Source organism: Balaenoptera borealis (assembly GCF_965194805.1).
Source record: "Balaenoptera borealis genome assembly, chromosome: 3".
In the NCBI taxonomy this organism is placed as follows: Eukaryota; Metazoa; Chordata; class Mammalia; order Artiodactyla; family Balaenopteridae; genus Balaenoptera; species Balaenoptera borealis.
In genome coordinates, this window is record NC_138866.1 from 174098501 (window position 1) to 174117547 (window position 19047).

The window sequence follows — 19047 nt, forward strand, 5'->3', positions numbered from 1 at the left end:
GGTGGGTGGAGCGCGGGCCGAGTCACGTACCCGGTGCTGGGCTGCTCCGGCCGTGGGCGTCGCACGAGGACGCGGAGGCCGACCTCGGCGCAGGCGCAAAGGCCGCTGTGCGGAAGCTGGGTGGGCCTAGCGAGGCCTGGGACCGAGGGTGTGGGCCGTCCTGGGCGGGCGCCCGAGGTGTGGGGTTGCGGCCCGAGGCGGCACTGGCGGCTCCCGGACGCTCCTTCCCATTTCCTTTCCTTTCCCCCGTCTTCTCAGTGTGATTTTCTTGGTGAGTTATTTGAGGAGAAAGGGAAACTGTAGAAACCAGTCGGTTCCCATCGCATGCCTTTCCCGCTCCGCGCCTTCCCCTTTGCGCTGCTCGGCGGTGATCCCAGCGCTCTGTCCGCGCCCGCCTTCCCGGCTGCTTACGTCCCGGGCTCAGCCCTGCCGCCACCTGTGCGGGCGCGCCCGCGCCCCGCCGTCCTCCCGTTTCACCTGTCGCGGCCCGTCCTCCCCTGGGCCACCTGCCTCCCTTTCTCCCGCACCTCGCCCCTTCTCCGCCAGTTTACTTCTTGATCGGGCCCCTCCTTTTAGGTCTTTGTTTTTTTAAACGAGAAGCCTAAGCCTGAAGGAGAAGCCTTTTAAACGGGCCCTTGAGTTGTTGCCCTTTTTTTTTTTTTTTTTTTTTTGGTGTCCCTTTTTGAAAACGATCTTAGGTTTTATTCCGTTTGAACCATTTGGTCTTCCGTGAACCTACTTATTCGCATATGACTGCTGAAGGAAGCTCACCATCCCGAGGCTTTGAAAGACATTTTGGCAATATGGTTCTGAACTAACCTTATAGAGGCCACTCTGCCTGAAGGGACTAAGGATGCTCTAAGATAAGAGAAGGCCAGTTTTGGTCATCTCACTGCCAGGGTGCTCGGTGGAGCGATTAAAACAGCCTGGTGGCTTGGTTAACTTAAAAGGGTTTGCTGAATGTGTGGGTCCTTATCATCTTGGGCTCTTAGTGAATTTCATTAGACAAGAATAAATTTAGTTTTTTCTTATCCAGTTGGTCAGGTTTTTATTTTTTATCCCAGGCGTTTAACAAACATTTTATTTCAGATGATTGGCACCTTGGGGGTAATGCTCCTGTTCTTCACATCGGATTTTCTGTTTTGAAACAAAACAGTTTATATGTATATGCCACTTTGCCCTTTTCCTTTCCACTTTGAGTATTTTACGTTTTTGGGTTTTTTGCTTAGCATGTATAGAGAAGAATAATGTTCTCTCTATATGCTAAGATTTGAACTAAGGACTCAGAATGATAACACCGTTAAGCCAAGTGGACAGTCATTGGCCAAAGTTTATAAACTTTCTAATTAGAAGGAACGCTTTAGGACTGTTTATGTGAATCAGTTCCTAAAAGAGCCAATAAAGGCAAAGCATGATTTCTCCAGTTAGTAAGCACCCACTGGCTTTAGCTAGTCTTGACTTTCTGCTGTTAATGAATACAGTAATTTCACTGATGTCAGTATATTTATTATGGTTTTAAAAATACTAAACAGAATTTAAGGTCTCAATGTAGTGTATTCAGTGCACCATCTTTTTTTTTTTTTTAAGATGTTAGCTCTGAGTTTTTCTTTTTTTTTTATAATTAATTAATTAATTAATTTTTGGCTGTGTTGGGTCTTCGTTTCTGTGCGAGGGCTTTCTCTAGTTGCGGCGAGCGGGGGCCACTCTTCATCGCGGTGCGCGGGCCTCTCACTATCGTGGCCTCTTGTTGCGGAGCACAGGCTCCAGACGCGCAGGCTCAGTAGTTGTGGCTCACGGGCCTAGTTGCTCCGCAGCATGTGGGATCTTCCCAGACCAGGGCTCGAACCCGTGTCCCCTGCATTGGCAGGCAGATTCTCAACCACTGCGCCACCAGGGAAGCCCTCAGTGCACCATCTTAATGAAGTTGTTAAATCATTTGGAAAGGAACTTATTTTCCTTTAGATACTTGGTCTGTAATTCTTGCCTTTTGAAAGTATGTTTACAAAGAATGCATTTCTAATTTTTATAATTCCCTCAAAATGGCAGTCCTGTTCAAGGAAATGCCTATGTTCAGTATGTCCACAGAGAATTAGTATTGGTGTACCATCAGAGGTCGTGAACTTTTTCTGTAAAGGGCTAGATAATAAATATTTTAGGCCTTTGCAGGCCAGATGGATCCTTTCGAAACTACTCAGCTCTACCATTATAGCTCAAAAGCAGCCAAAGACAATACTTAACAAATGAAAAAAATGAATGAGCAAAGTTTTGTTCCCATGAAACTTAATTTACAAAAATAGGGGTGGGCCAGATTTGGCCTGTGGTTGTAGTTTGCACACACCCCTTATATGAATGGTTGTACATACAAATTAGGTTTTTTCACTAAGTATTATTTTAATCTACTTAAATGAATAAAATGGGCAGAGGTGGGACTATAAATAGGACAATTGGGAGGTAAATAAACCCTTTCTAAAGACATATTCTTTACAATATTTTTCTAAGTTATAGAATTGCAAAGGGTACTTAAAGAGGCTTTTGAATTAGATACGCAAGACCTTAAAGAGAATATCTAAGAGCGTTAAGACTACCAACAGGAAAGGCTTAGTCAGCTTGATTCTAAGATAAAGGCAGATGAGTGGTGAACTTGGAAAATGCTTTCATTGTAAGACCCCTGTGATTACCACATGGCACTGAAGTGTGGTCCTTCCTCCTCGCTGTTTCAGTCAGCTGACTGACTGAAGGCTTGTTAAGAGGATTTTTACTTAGTAGTCAGAAGCAGCAAAGCTTCTAACCTTCTGCTGGTTCGTTTATATACTAATATATTTGCATTTTTTTCGTATTACTTATGGGAAAACAATTTATTGTAAAAATGCAGTAATTTTTAAAGAATTTTTTAAAAACCTTAGAATGTCTTTCTTCATAAAATAGTGGACTAGATTTAGTCATTCTTAGAAATTTAAATAGAGATTGTATTAAAACAGGATGACAAGTATAATCATGGCATAAATATTTTCAAAAGTTCATTGAACTGTAGCCAGTTCTCATCATGAAATAATTTTTGAAGTGCTATGTCTTATGTTTTATTTTGGGAGAGTAATAACAAATATTTTAAATGGGTGACAAATGCTAAATCATTTTCACTAAATAGATTTTGACAATTTCCCAGAAGTATTCTAGGTAATTTTATAATGGAATTGAAAATTTCTGGACTATTTTGGAAGTAAAAATTGATAATGGGTTTAATATGATTTTGGCTGATTATCAATCATCTAGTGGTAAATGTAGGAAAATATCACTGTAAATAGTTTCCTGGAAATTAATATGTAGTTCTGTTTTAAAAGTATATAACTTTGTTATCATTCTTAGGAAATAATTTAAAAACCTTTAAAAAAGTGGTTTCTGTACTTTTTTTCCCTTGAATTCTTCAGTTTTGATCAGCTTGCCACAGTAAAATTGTTAAATTTCATACTTGGAGGTCACACAGTACTTAAATTAATATGTACATGTGGACATTCTGTTTTTGTTTTTTAAAGTTCTTGCTGTGATACTGACACACCACTGCCTTTCCATTTATCTATTTGAATGGCAAGTGTCCTTCATGTCAAAAATGTGCCCATTAGAACTAGTGGATCAAAAAACTCCACTGTAAGTGATAAGAAAACCTATTTAAAAATTATTAATGTATAATGGAGTGGTATATATCTTCTATCCTCTGAGAAATTAGAGAGTTTACTAAAATATTTTTTGTGTAGGACTTGACTCTACAAAAAATATTTGAGAACATCAATGATTCAGTAAAACCTGAGTACTTAATGATCAAGAGATTTAGCCTTTAAGTACTGTTTTTGTTTCTTGACTCTTATGTGATTGACTTGCATTTAATTTGAAATAGTTTTGTTCTTTGGCTGAAGAAAAATTGCCTATTCATAACCCCTGTACTGAAAAACGTATTAAAATATAAGTAAATGAAAAAGTCTAATAGCATGGCTTTGAATCATAAAGGAAAATGATATGCAGTTGGTCCTCACTTTTCACAAGTTCTATATTTGTGAAGTCTACTCGCTAAAATTTATTTATAACCCAAAATTAATACTTGTAGCACTTTTGCAATCATTCATGGCCACGTGCACAGTGGTGAAAATTTTGAGTCACGAGATATGCATTCCAAGCTGGAGTTAAACAAGGTGATGCTCTGCCTTCTTGTTTCAGCTCCTACTATAAACCAGTGTCTTTTTTGAATTCTATTTAAGTGCCACATTTTTTGCATTTTTGTGCTTCTAGCTGGTGATTTTGCTGGTTAAAATGGCCCCCAAGCAGAGCGCCGAAGTGCTGCTCGTGTTCCTAAGGCACTAAGGCCACGATGTCCCTTACAGAGAAAATGTGTGTGTTAGATAAGTTTCCTTCAGGTGTGTGTTAAAGGCTGAGTTCAATGGTAGTGAATCACTATTTATATATATTAAATAAGATGTCTTTAAGCAGAAACACACATAAAACCTTACGTATTGATCGGTTGGCAAAAATGTTGTGACCAGAGGCTCACAGGAACCTAACCCTGTATTTCCCCTAGGAGCAATGGTTCAGTATGCACTAATTCATATTCATGGTGACGTGATAGAACATAACTACCATGAATAATGAAAATTGACTACATTACCTCTTAAGTAAAAATGCAGTTTCCAGATAAAAGTTACATGCTGTGGGCATTATTCCATCTTCTCTTGTCTTTTGGTTTGCTTACAGTGGATGTTGAAACCCTAAAATGAGTTTGTGGCTAAATGTTACAAAATTTAGTATGTAGCTTCTTTAATTTTCTTTAAAAATGATAATGTTAGAGCACTTAATACCTGCCTTCTGCTAGTTTCAGGAAGATTTTCATGGTGAAGTAATGTTGATACAGAATTAATAAGTTGAACTGTCATAATTTTCTACTTTGAATTCATATAAAACAAAGGAAGAATAAGGTTACGAAAGATAAGGTGAAGTTAACATGCATAATGTTTGTGTTACAGTCTTCTGCTTTTTTTTTTTTTAAATTTTTTATTTATTTATTTATTTATTTATTTTTGGCTGTGTTGGGTCTTCGTTTCTGTGCGAGGGCTTTCTCTAGTTGCGGCAAGTGGGGGCCACTCCCCATCACGGTGCGCGGGCCTCTCACCATCGCGGCCCTCTTGTTGCGGAGCACAAGCTCCACACGCGCAGGCTCAGTAATTGTGGCTCACGGGCCCAGCCGCTCCGCGGCATGTGGGATCCTCCCAGACCAGGGCCCGAACCCGCGCCCCCCGCACCGGCAGGCAGACTCCCAACCACTGCGCCACCAGGGAAGCCCCAGTCTTCTGCTTTTAATGGAGTTGATGTTAAGCATTGTAGCAACCAACATAAAGTGGAAAAGATCAGATAAAAGATTTAATGCCCATAAAAACAAACCAGCTACTCAGGTAATACACAATTATTACCAATATAGACCTCAGAAAGTTATGCATTGGGAACTAAAAAAGAAGACACTCTGTGATGTTATAAGCAAAAGCCACCTGAATAGGAGGTTAATCAGGCTGTTTTATACAGTGTCCTCAAAATAATGTGTTAAAGAAGAGTTCCAAAATAAAAGTAGTTTAATAAAAGAAATTGCTGATAGGATTCAAGTGTACAGTTCTCTGATCCTTGGTTTGTTTCAGGGAAAGGATTAGACTGTGCTTGACAAAACAGTTCTTCATTCACAGACGAGTACCCCTGTTTTCTCTGAAGGTTTATAAACAAACCAAACCATAAAAAAATATGCCTAGCTTTGTGCCTAGATATTCTGATTCAATTTATATGTTTTTAGTCTATTGTCATTGAGTGACAGTGGTTAATATTACTATATAAATGGTCTTATGTGCCAGCCACCATGCTATGTGCTTTGAATTTATTATAAAATCATTTAAATAGCCAAGAGGTACCCATGTGTGGCAGACACTTTGTTTGCGCTTTTTACAGGAGATATTATTGCATCTAAATTATGTAGTGATTCAGATGGATAAAACAACCTAAAAGAGTAATTCAGATACTCATTTCATAGCTTCAGTCCACTGATCACTAAACATACAGTTAAATCATTGAAAGTTTTAGGTGTCATGTGAAAGATTTATATTTATCATTTGGTTATGTTGTCTTGTATATTGCTTTGTGGCAGAAATTCGGTACTGTCTAGTAAAAACTTTTTTTTTTTTTTTTTAGTAAAATTCTTTTTTATCATAAGATGTACATATTGGAAAAAAAGACAGTATTTTAATCTTTTAATAATAGTTTTAGGGAACCATGAAAAGGGTCAGTTTATTATTTTTCTGTACTTAAAAAAATTCAGATGGACATTTTAACAATAGACTGTGTGGAATTTTATGATACTGTTATGATTAACTTGAAATTTTTTCCCTTATAGACTCCACTTTTTGCAAAGATGGCTTTGCCTCAGCATCCACAAACTCTTCACCTAAGATTGGTTCCTGTGTGTCATATGTTTACAAGTCAGTGGGAGTTAAGCACAAACAAGCTGAAAAGCCAAATAAGGAAATGTATTCCTTCTCTTAAAAGTTCTAATTTAACTTAAATTCAGTGTTAGCTTAAAATAGTTTAAATGTTTTATTAGAGAACAGTTTGAGTAGCATAGATGATCAGAGTGGCAAATGACTGAAAGTTTTCAGAACATGTCTAAACACACGATCTGACATTTAATGTGGCTTAGTTGCATATTGGTTCTACCACAGAACACGTGAAAAGCCCCACTACATGTCTGTAATGTTACTTTAGTCAATTTAAATAAACATTGCAGCAGTTATTAAATGGTACTTTACATATGACTAAAAATTTGACTTGTCTTGCATACATTTGTGTTTTAATGGTGAGTATATTTCCAAAGACAGGGATTTGACCAGTATGGGGAATTACAGAGCTTCTCTGGATGCCAGAATAAGTTTGTCCTCTTATCATTGGAAACATTCCTGAGTTTTTTTGCTATCACTCTGGAGTCTGGAATTTGAGTTAAGTCTCTCCATTGATGATGTTTATAGGACAGAAATTAAAGTGATGGTCCCATGCAGAGAAGGTTATAGATATGTAGCCTTTGACTTTGCTGCTGATTATCAATTTTTCTTAAGTATTTGCATAATGTTATATCTTTCACTAGCTTTTTTTAAGGCCTTCAACATGAAAAATATGTAAGAATGATTCTTAACAGTATGCATGTAAAAGGCATGTAAGAAAGAAAATGTCATACCTTTGCCCTATAGTTTGGAAAATTATTTAAGCATCTTATTTATTTATTTTTATAAGCGAATGTTTTATTCTGGTTTCTTGTGAATTCTTTGACTAAGAAATTTATGAGTAACATGATAATCTGTCAGCATTTTCATATAACTAAAGAGAAATTAAATATAAAGAGTATTGTTCAGCTTTTTGAATTGCAAGTAAATAGCATTCCAATTCCAAATAATCCTTATTTACATGGGTTATAAACCATGAGACAATTTTCATTATAGGAAAATAAATACTAATTTGATTTAGTATCTTTTTGAAAAAGCATCTATGATACGGCGTTTTCTGAATAAAGTGTTGCTCATAGTTACAAGTTGTTAAAGTTTTGATTACTCAATGTCTTGAGACTTGAAAAGATTGTTAAAAGGATAATATGAAATAAATGAGAATTTGTGTTTGAATACTTTTTTAAATATCCCATAAATTTGGAAGAATTTTAAACAGTTTATGTACTGTGGGCATGGTTATACTTAATCCTATTGGGATAGTCTTTTGAAATTAGTAACCAAATGTCTTTTTTGTTTGTTTTTATGTTTGAAAGGGCCAAAGCCAGTTTTTAGGTTGGATTGCACAGAAAAGTGAAAAGAGAATGCTCCACTTTAACCGATGTCAGCATCTGAAACAAATAACTCAGAAATGCTTTTCTAGTACACATGTGAAAACGGATAAACATGCACAGCTATTTCTTTCAAGAAGCTTTGCACTTGCAGAATTAAGGAAGTCATGGCACTCAATCTACTCTCTTGTTGGAGACAAAAATATTATCCTGATGGGACCACCCGGTGCTGGGAAAACAACAGTAGGCAGAATAATAGGTCAGAAACTAGGTTGTTGTGTCATAGATGTGGATGATGATATCCTTGAAAAAACCTGGAATATGAGTGTGTCTGAAAAATTGCAGGATGTTGGTAATGAGCAATTTTTAGAAGAGGAAGGAAAAGCTGTGTTAAACTTCTCTGCATCTGGAAGTGTGATTTCCCTTACTGGGTCCAATCCAGTGCATGATGCTAGCATGCTGCGTCTGAAGAAAAATGGAATAATTGTTTATCTGGATGTACCTCCAATAGATATAGTTAGTCGTCTAAAATTAATGAAAATAGATAGGATTGTAGGTCAGAATTCTGGAACATCTATGAAAGACTTACTTAAGTTTAGAAGACAGTATTATAAGAAGTGGTACGATACTCGTGTTTTATGCGAAGATGGGGCTTCCCCGGAGGAGGTGGCTGACAAAGTGCTGAATGCAGTTAAAAGATACCAAGATGTGGACTCGGAAACATTCATTTCCACAAGACACATTTGGCCTAAAGACTGTGAACAGAAGGTTCCAACAAAATTCTTTAGTGAAGCTGTGATTGAGGGGTTAGCTCCTGATGGTGGACTTTTTGTTCCTGAGAAGGAGTTTCCGAAATTAAACTGTGGGGAGTGGAAAAGCCTCGTAGGAGCAACGTACATAGAAAGAGCACAAATACTCTTGGAAAAATGTATACATCCTGCTGACATACCTGCTTCCAGGTTGGGAGAAATGATTGAAACTGCTTATGGGGAAAACTTTGCCTGCTCAAAAATTGCCCCTGTCAGGCACCTGTCAGGCAACCAGTTCATCCTGGAGTTGTTCCATGGACCAACGGGATCATTTAAAGATTTGTCTTTACAGCTCATGCCCCATCTTTTTGCACACTGTATTCCACCAAGTTGTAATTACATGATACTTGTAGCCACCTCAGGAGACACCGGGAGTGCAGTCTTAAATGGCTTTAGTCGTCTTAGTAAGAATGACAAGCAAAGAATAGCTGTGGCCACATTTTTTCCTGAGGATGGAGTAAGTGATTTTCAAAAAGCACAAATAATTGGCAGTCAGAACGAAAATGGATGGGCAGTAGGTGTCAAGTCAGATTTTGATTTTTGCCAGACATCTATAAAAAGGATTTTTCAAGATTCTGATTTTACTGGCTTTCTTACTGTGGAATATGGAACAGTCTTAAGTTCAGCTAATTCCATAAACTGGGGCCGACTGCTTCCCCAAGTAGTTTATCATGCTTCTGCATACCTTGATCTCGTTAGCCAAGGATTTATTTCTTTTGGAAGCCCAGTCGATGTGTGTATTCCCACAGGAAACTTTGGTAACATTTTAGCAGCAGTGTATGCCAAAACCATGGGAATCCCTATTCGAAAATTTATTTGTGCTTCTAATCAGAACCATGTTTTGACTGATTTTATTAAAACAGGACATTATGATCTAAGGGAAAGAAAATTAGCACAAACCTTTTCACCAGCAATTGATATTCTCAAATCTTCAAACCTGGAGCGACATTTACACTTGATGGCTAATAAAGATGGACAATTAATGACAAGATTATTTAATCAATTAGAAGAGCAGCATCACTTCCAGATAGAAAAGATTCTAGTTGAGAAAGTTCAGCAGGATTTTGTAGCTGACTGGTGCTCTGAGGAAGAGTGCCTAGCAGCTATTCACTCCACCTACAACACTTCCGGGTATATTTTGGATCCACACACTGCTGTTGCAAAAGTAGTTGCAGACAGAATGCAAGATAAAACCTGCCCAGTGATCGTCTCATCTACAGCTCATTACTCAAAGTTTGCACCTGCTATCATGCAGGCTTTAAAGATCAAAGAAATCAGTCAAACTTCATCAAGTCAGGTTTATTTACTGAGTTCATACAATGCATTACCTCCACCTCATGAGGCTTTATTAGAGAGAACAAAACAGCAAGAGAAGATGGAGTGCCAGGTCTGTGCAGCTGATATGAATGTCCTGAAAAGTCACGTGGAAAAACTAGTACAAAATCACTTCATACAGAAGTTTTCTGAGTAAAAAAAATTTCTGGTGATAAGCATGCAATAATAGATCACAAAAGTTGATTTGGAATACAAATAACATTTTGTTTTTTATGTAAATATGTATGTCTATATGTAGATCTGTTATCTTTCGGAATTTCAATAGCCTAATCTCTAGATCTGAACATTATACCTACACATGCTCCTTGGATCCTTAATCTGGAAGTGACAGGTAGCATAGTGCACAGACCCTTGTGCTGTGCTTTGCACTCATGAGGGATATATCAGTTTCTACTCCCTCACCCCCACTTTTAAGCAGACCAAAATGTCTGGTATTCAATCTGGCAATTAAAACATTTAAGCATAGTTGTTACGTAGTACATCTGTAACCATTACCAGTTCTCTATTGAATAGAAAGATAATTTACCACTCTAATGGTTAACTTCTCTGGAGGAAGTAGTAAGCTCATCTATTAAGAAAGGGCTAGTAGTGTTTTTGACTCTCCATTTCGGACTTGTAATTAATTATGTGTATTCTATGCTACCCAGATTAGATAAGTGCTCTGGCCTTCACTCCCCTTTGGATCTGTATAGTTAAGGTGATGTAGTTTGAAAATCAAGACACAAGATTTAAATCCACGATGTAATAATCAACAGAACTACTTAGTAGTGGATACAGAAATAAAATTATGTATCTATTTCAAGAGAAAAGCTTTCCAAAATTCAGGGTATTTGAATAGTCTTAATGGAAGTATGTTTCTAGTTCTACCAGTTTTCCTGTATTATTTGGACTCCATTCCTATATAATTTGTCTATTGTCTCTCTTTTCAATGAACATTGTCTTTTTTGGTAACTAAAATCACATACAATTGATGCACATATTTAGTTTTTCCTTCTTTGTAGTAACAGTACATTATAAACATGATTTACATTTGTGAATTTCCTGGGTGTTTTATTTCTGAATTAAAGATTATCAGTGAAAGGACCTGTTAGTGTAATGGACTACTCTCAACCACAAGATGGCATTCCTAACATAATTTGTTTTTGCTGATAACATTCTGCTTCATTTTCTGGGAGAACTACCTCCATAAAGAAACATATTACAGGGGCTTCCCTGATGGCACAGTGGTTAAGAATCCGCCTGCCAAGGCAGGGGACACGGGTTCAAGCCCTGGTCCGGGAAGATCCCACATGCCGCGGAGCAACTAAGCCCGTGTGCCACAACTACTGAGCCTGCGCTGTAGAGCCCACGTGCCACAACTACTGAGCCTGCGTGCCACAACTACTGAAGCCTGTGTGCCTAGAGCCCGTGCTCCACAACAAGAGAAGCCACTGCAATGAGAAGCCTGCGCGCTGCAATTAAGAGGGGCCCCCACTCACCACAACTAGAGAAAGCCCACGTGCAGCCACAAAGACCCAACACAGCCAAAAATAAATAAATAAACTTAAAAAAAAAAAAAGAAACATATTACAAGTAGTCAAGAAAAAATTGTAATCGTTCAATGAGCAAAAACAATCTGTTTAAAAAATTTTTAAATTAAACTAATTATGTTAACTTTGGATCTATGGCTTCTAACAAGTACATTTTAAAACCAAAACTTGAAAACCAAGAGCCGTTACAAGAAAATAATGGAAGATTCAAAGTTTACTTATTCACATAGGTCTTAGTTATTTTATCATTTGCTTTTAAGGATATTTGTTTCAGTAAATGACATGTTTAGAAAATGCATGTAAATTATCCTGTGTGTATGAGAATGCACTATTTCTCTGAAAGTGGGAGGGACAGTGTTTAAAAAAAAATGACATGATTTTTGCCCACAAGAACTGTAGTTAAGGAGACAACATGTAAAATTAAATCATGTATTGATACAACACAGAAGAGTTATTGCAAGACAGGTCATGAGTAAGTGAAAAATGATACAGTCAAGAGCTGTAGGATTACCATGGACCAATCAGAAAAGGCTTCACAGAGGACAGAGAAACAGAGGTAAGTCCTGAAGGATGGCAAGATTTTCTAGGTGAAAAGGAAGGGGAAATACATTTTAGGCAGACAAAGGAAATAGGTATGGTGAGTTGTTCAAGAGGGCACCTGCCTTTATCTGTGGTTGGTTTGTTCTCTGTCCAAAACTTATTTCATGCCTTCACTTTTTCTTAAAACCAACTCTAGCCCTTCCCTCTCAGCTAAAAACCTTGCCTCAGTCAAGAGGGACAAGCCAGCAGTGAAGACATGGTTTCCCACCACCAAATGTCTAAATCTGCTGTACCTGTTTCTCTCCTCGCCTGCCTGCCGCTGGGTTGAACTGGGTGGTATTCCTTCAGGTGTGTCTTGGCTTCTGTTCCCGTCAGGGCACTCACGTCACTTGCCTCATCAGTTCTCTCCTCTGCTGTTTCTTCAGCTTCTCCCCTCTGATGGAAGCTTGCTTTCTATGCCATTCAGATGCTCTCTTTTCATATCTTATAAAGCATAAGAGCAAAACAAAACTAAACATCCACATTTCCCCCCATCTACTCTTTTATTTCTTTATGTTCCATTCAAGACCAAGCCTCTTCAAAAAGAGTTGTCTGCATATATGGTCTCCACTTTCTTACCTCCCATTTTCTCCAGAGTATGTAAAGTACACTCACAGTTTAAGGAGGAATAATAAACAACCATGTGCCCCACACCTTGCTTTATGAATAGACCATTCCTCCTCTCTGACACCCGCTGTGGCTCCTCTTTGATTACATTTACTTCTCTCCCTCAGAGGTAACCACTATCCTAAATTTTCTCTTCATCATTCCCTTGTTTGTATTACAATTTTGCACTGTTTAGTTTTGCCTCTTTTTAAATTTATGTAAATGGAATCATACTATATTCTTCCATGATCTTTTATTTAAAAACTTTAAAATTCATCCATGCAGATGAGTGAAACCATAGTTCATTAATTTTTATTACTGTATAATATTCTATAGTATGAATACCATAATCTATCCATTTGCCAGTTAGTGGACATTTAGATTGTCTAATATTTATATGTTCTTGTATCCAATAGGTATACTGTTTTGTAAAATTGTGTTGAAGGCTAGTGAAAATGGACTTCCAAACATTTGTGATTCTTTCTAATGACGTAAAAATAGATTTCATATCTTGGCTGTATTAAAATAAAAACGTATGGTCTGTTTATGATATGAAAAATTATCAGTTCTTAGGCTATGGTTATAATTTCTACCTTATCTTTGAAATTATTTTACCACGTCAAAAATATAGTGAACTTGTAAGATTTTTGAGAAAAAAGAAAGGAGATTTTTAAATTACATATTAATGAAAATTGTAAAATATTTTTTCATCAAAATAGAGTTTAGAAGGTAATAAATTGTTCTCTTTGAAGTTTTTGTTAGATTTTAATAGCAACTCACTTTCAAAAACAATCATGGCAAATACTGTTTCTCTCAATCCATTAAAAATTGCCATTTTTCAAAATGGAAACTTTTAGATATTCCAGAGCTCATAAGAAATGCTAAAATAAGAAAAAAAATGCTAGGAATCATTTTGAACAGAAGTTAAAAACATTTTTAAACAACAACAAAAACTCTTCTTGGCACTCTTTAAGGCACAAATATCAATGCACTTTGATGTTTAAATCACTCAATTTTATTTCAGATTAAACTAGGCTTGCTTGTATTCATAGCAACATTAAACTTTAATTTATAAATATATGCCCAGCAATAGGTTTTCTTTTGAAGCCACATAAAAAAATACTGTTTGGGGTATACTTGACAGCACATGCCCCAGATTTGCAATCCATGTTGTAGTATATCATTTTCTTTAAAATTAGAGAACGTCTGGGTTTTCAATATTTTAAAAAAATATTTATTCATTTATTTATTTAGGCTGTGCCAGCTCTTAGTTGCGGCACGTGGGACCTAGTTCCCCAGCCAGGTATCCAACCCAGGCCCCCTGTGCTGGGAGCGCGAAGTCTCACCCACTGGGGTGCCAGGGAAGTCCCTCTATATGTTTTGTTTGCAGCACTTACTATCTCATGTTCTCATTGAGTCATTCACTTGCTTTCTGTGCTGCTGCTGGTCTTTTCATCTGACATTTTTGTCCATTTATGACTTACTTTTTTAATGACTTCACTGCCATTTTAGTGTTCCCCAAAAGCAATTCAATGATGTGACCTGGGTATTGTTTCTGGTGCCAACCTCTAAAGTTGATTCTCTGGTTTTCTGGAGATTCTTTGGTCCATTTATTATCTTTTAATAAATTTATTTTAATTTAAGCTTAAACTTGTTCAGAGTAACTTGTTATTTGCAATTAACAACCCTGCTTAATACAGTTCTAAGTGATGATTACAGGTAAAATTAGTGAGATTGGCACCAAGTGATATAGAGTAGTTAAACATTTTGAGCTGGGCAAATATAAGTTAAAGCATTCGGTGGAAATTGGTTATATACAGTTACAGGAAAGAGTATTGTATATTTTATTATTATTTGTAATTTTGTGTTCTACATTGTTTAATCAGTAAAAGTCTTAATAAACTTATGTATACACACACACACTTTTTTCAGAGAGCCATTTATTACTACCACACTGAATATATGGCAAACACGTGACATTACCTTTCTAAAATCTTAAAATTTTGGAATTGCAAAACATTTAACCCATGATTTTGCATAATGGATTGTTAACTTGTTCATTTTAGCACAACACAGTTTCCTAATCTAACAGAAAAGATATGCAAGAAAATAGCATTTCTACTGGATCAAGTGGCCTGGTTAAAATGATTTGACATCCTGGTTTGACAAGATTGGAGATTATTCATATTTGTTTTGAATTTTACAAGGTTCAAATCAAATAGCAGAAGTTTTCAGAAAATAATTTTACTTGCCCTTGATATTACCTTTTTTTTCTGGGACTATCTCTCCAATCTGTTTGAGATTTTAAATATAATTGGCTGACATAATATTTAAACAACTGCCAAATCAACATGGGTCATTACCAGAAAAAACATCATTTCTTGTAAGTTCCACATCTGTTTAGGGTTCTTCTCTATTAAAGTAATGTAACTTAATCCTAAAAGATCTGAAAAGCTTATTTATTCACAGTATTCTGTATACTTTCCAGAAAAAGAGTCAAGTCAAAAGGTACCCCCTTTTCCCTTCAGTGTTGTAGCCTACTATGAAGAAACAGAACGTCTTTCTCTTGAGAAAAGTTGAGTATAATAATATTTTACTGGCAAAAGAAGGAAGGAAAATATTAGTTTAAATTGGGTCAAGAGCATAAAATTTCTACTGGCCAAAAGTCATACCGAAATGAAATGAAATTTTAAGGAGAAAACAATCAAAGTTAAAATATCCTTTGAAATATGCAGGTCATTCTTATCAAAGAGGAAAAAAATACATGTAGGAGCTTTATAACTTTGAAAATGATTACACATAAATTATTTGATTTTCCCAAGACCTCAGAAAGGGACATAGTGCCTTGATGCAGTCACCAGAGTGAGAAGTCCAGAAATTAAATTTTGTTCAGGTACACAAAGTTGATCAGATTTAGAGATTTTTATCTTCCACTAATCACACTTATAGAAGAATTAACATAAACTAAAATGTACATTTATTGATTTATAATGGTTGATATATCTTTCCAGTGACCACATACTTGGTCTTCTCCACCTAAGACTCTCCATCCCTTTTAAGAAGATACCCTGGAAATAGTAGTTTATTTGGTAAATATGAAGTCAAACCAAAGAGAGAAGGATAGTTTTCAGGGATGTTTCACTCACAATTAACTGTAGTTATCCCACAATATAGAATACCTCTTGGGCTTCCTTGGTGGCGCAGTGGTTAAGAATCTGCCTGCTAATGCAGGGGACACGGGTTCGAGCCCTGGTCTGGGAAGATCCCACATGCCGCGGAGCAACTGGGCCCGTGAGCCACAACTACTGAGCCTGCGCGTCTGGAGCCTGTGCTCCGCAACAAGAGAGGCCGCGATAGTGAGAGGCCCGCGCACCGCGATGAAGAGTGGCCCCCGCTTGCCGCAACTAGAGAAAGCCCTAGCACAGAAACGAAGACCCAACACAGCCAAAAATAAATAAATTAATTAATTAATTAAAACATAAAAATAGAATACCTCTTGAGTGAACAGAATATTCTTACCTGTTTGACTCAAGATCGTTCTTCTCTGGACAGTGCTAAATATACACTGCTAACTCTTGATCTTTGTATCATCATCCCTCTAGATCACACACTTTGAGTGAACATGTACCTTTTTCAGATTTGTAACAAAACAAAAAAATCATACTCTCAGTCCTTGGGAAGCTTATGGAGAACTTAGGCAAGTAATTCAACTTATTACAAGATCATATGATATATATTATGACCAGAACCAGCCAGAAACATGGTGTACCCTGAAAAAGCTAGTTAGATATTTGGTTCCCCTTCAAACTGATGTTCTTTAAGCATTCGTTCCACTTTCCTTTTGGGGAGAGACCACAGTTTTTGCACAGACCCCCCACCACAAGCACAGTGCAGGGAAGGACAGAGAAGGACACCTATTGGCAGAGGTCCCTCTCCTGTGCTGTCCTAAGCAGCTCAGCTTGGACTCCTAACTTGCATACCTTACTAGCAAAGCAAAAACATGGAAACTAACCAAACTCACCCTCTTTGAAAGGCAGTTTAGAAATCCTTTATTGTTAGTCAAGCATATTCTTGGGTCTTCTCACCTTCTGATTCCTAGAACCTTGTTGAAGTAGTCCTTCTAAGCACCAGTGGTATTGATAAACACTATATTCTCTCTCTGCAATGTTCCTAACCATGTGTAAATCTTTTTGAAGACTGGTGCCCTGGACAACTGCCTGGCTGGCCCTTGCCTAGTCTGCTTCAGGCCATGATCATGTTTTAGACCTGGGGCTATGGATGGGAGCCAAAAAGAGAGTCATAGATATCAGACTGAGGGATTAAAGACGGCATTCTAGAAGAGATGATCACGTGGGAGTCAAAGTTTAAAAGTCAAGTGACAGTTGTGTAGGTGAATTGGTGAGCAGAGGGAAGAACATGGTGGCGAGTAGGGATGTATCACTCAGCTTGCCTGGAACAAAACATGCATGTATGGGGTTGTGAAGATGAAGCTAGAAAATCAGGCAGGATCCATGAGTTTACACGTTTCTGAAAGCTATGAGATATCACTGAAGAATTTTAAGTAGAATACCATAATTAACTCTTTATTTTAGAAGGATCCTGCTAGCAACTGGGTGGGGTGGGGGGATTAGACTCACAGACCTGAGACCCATTAAGAGGCCAGAGTATAAGCTGCAGTAGTGGAACCAGAAGGAGTATTTTCAAGAAATACTTAGGACGTCACTTTATAGGATTTGATGACAGATTAAATGAGAAGGGCATGGAGAAAGATTCAAGTTTGTAAACTAGATGGATGGTTTTACCATTCACAGAGATCAAGAATATAGTAGGATGAGCAGACTTGGTGATGAATATAATGGAGAGGAAATGGTGATGGTTTTGCATGCCTAACTCACTAGACACTTAATTTTCACTCTAATTTTCCATCACATCTTGAAATAAATAGTCTCCAAACCCTCTTCAAAGAAGAGAAAGTAAAGTGACTCCCTTACTGATGAAAGCATGTGGGGATCTGGAGAACTTTCACCTCCAAACAAATGCATCTCTGTTTCTCCCCTAACACACACCCAAAACTGTCTTGCTCTTCTTTCCTCCTGTCTTTCCTTACCATGTTCTACTAAAAATGCTTCCTAAATCCTGCCCATCTATTTGTCAACATTTTCAAGTTGCAAATCAGAATTCACTTCATTTAAATTATTCCCTGAGCAACGACCATTCCTGTTCATTTTAGCTTTAGCATTTATATGCTCTTCTGTAGTTAACTTGCTAAAATCCTGGCTTTCTTTCTTATAAATATGTATCATTTAAAAAAAATTATTATAAAATTCTTTACAAGTTCAAATTCTTTGATATCAGCCAAAGTACCAGTGTATTATTGTCTAAAGGATAAAGTCTTAGTTAATTGACTTCTTGGTATACTTCATTCTGATAAGTGACAATAAAACAGATAACACAACAAATTATTGAATTTTAAGCTTGTTGGGCAGCCTTCTTTATGTAATGGAACATTTTGACTTGCAGTCACTTTCTAAGGTAGAGTATTATAGGATATTTCAGATTATTTGTGGGTACCTTTTTTTTTTTTTTTTAATCTCTATTTTTTTTTTTTTGGCTGCGCCTCTCAGCATGTGGGAATCTTAGTTCCCCAACCAGGGATCAACCTGTACCCCCTGCAGTGGAAGCACGGAGTCTTAAACACTGGACCGCCAGGGAAGTCCCTGTGGGTACCACTGTTGTTCAACATCTACTCACAATTTTTTGGTTTGTTTTCTAGGGTAAGGTGTCACAGGAAATGGTTTCCCTTTAAAAGGAGTTGTTTTACTTTTTTGGTTATCAGGAAAGATGATAGAAATCTGATAGCTGTCTGAAGGATGCCCATGAAATTTACACTTTAAATAGACATGGAATGGTGCTGTGTCCCCACTTCCCCATGTCATAGTGCTGCCTGTCACAGGTTGTGATCTCCACTTTTAATAGTAAGTGAATTAGGCATTAGACATTTGTTTAACTCTTAAGGAACTTAGGTTTACATTTAAAAGATACTCTTATTACAGTATCAGTGAGTACCTTTCTCATCTGTACAGGCCTCTATTTTTTAATCTGTTTCTTAACCTTAATCTCTTAATCTTAAAATTGGTATATACTTGCTATGGGGATCTGGTAAATTGATGTATGTGAGAAGTTTTAAGGAATACATCATATTATTCTTAGGGTGCCGTAAAAAAAAAAAAAAAAAAAAGGACGTCGAAAAACAGGGACTTCCCTGATGGTCCAGAGATTAGGACTCCGCGCTTTCACTGCCATGAGCCTGGGTTCAACCCCTTGTCGGGGAATGAAGATTCCACAAGCC

At 37.3% G+C, this 19047-nt stretch overlaps 2 protein-coding genes across 4 annotated transcripts in view; one reads left to right on the forward strand and one right to left on the reverse strand.

Annotated features, from left to right (window-relative positions):
• Window positions 1-157, reverse strand: part of ENKUR (enkurin, TRPC channel interacting protein) — a 49389-nt gene extending 49232 nt beyond the window's left edge. The window contains exon 1 of the mRNA XM_082385700.1: window positions 31-157. The gene's annotated coding sequence lies outside the window, so the exon portion shown is untranslated. The remainder of the gene's footprint in view (window positions 1-30) is intronic.
• On the forward strand, window positions 148-18636 carry THNSL1 (threonine synthase like 1). 3 transcript variants are annotated; one of them, XM_082385361.1, is made up of 3 exons: window positions 173-271; window positions 6890-7010; window positions 7826-18636. In XM_082385361.1, the coding sequence occupies exon 3, from the start codon at window positions 7874-7876 to the stop codon at window positions 10118-10120; it is 2247 nt and encodes a 748-aa protein (XP_082241487.1). In that variant the 5' UTR covers window positions 173-271; window positions 6890-7010; window positions 7826-7873; the 3' UTR covers window positions 10121-18636. The 3 variants fall into 3 exon arrangements, with proteins under 3 accessions (XP_082241486.1, XP_082241487.1, XP_082241485.1); XM_082385360.1 differs by lacking the exon at window positions 6890-7010 and having other exon boundaries at window positions 148-271; XM_082385359.1 differs by lacking the exons at window positions 173-271; window positions 6890-7010 and adding an exon at window positions 1644-5432.
• Window positions 18637-19047: the final 411 nt, after the last annotated feature.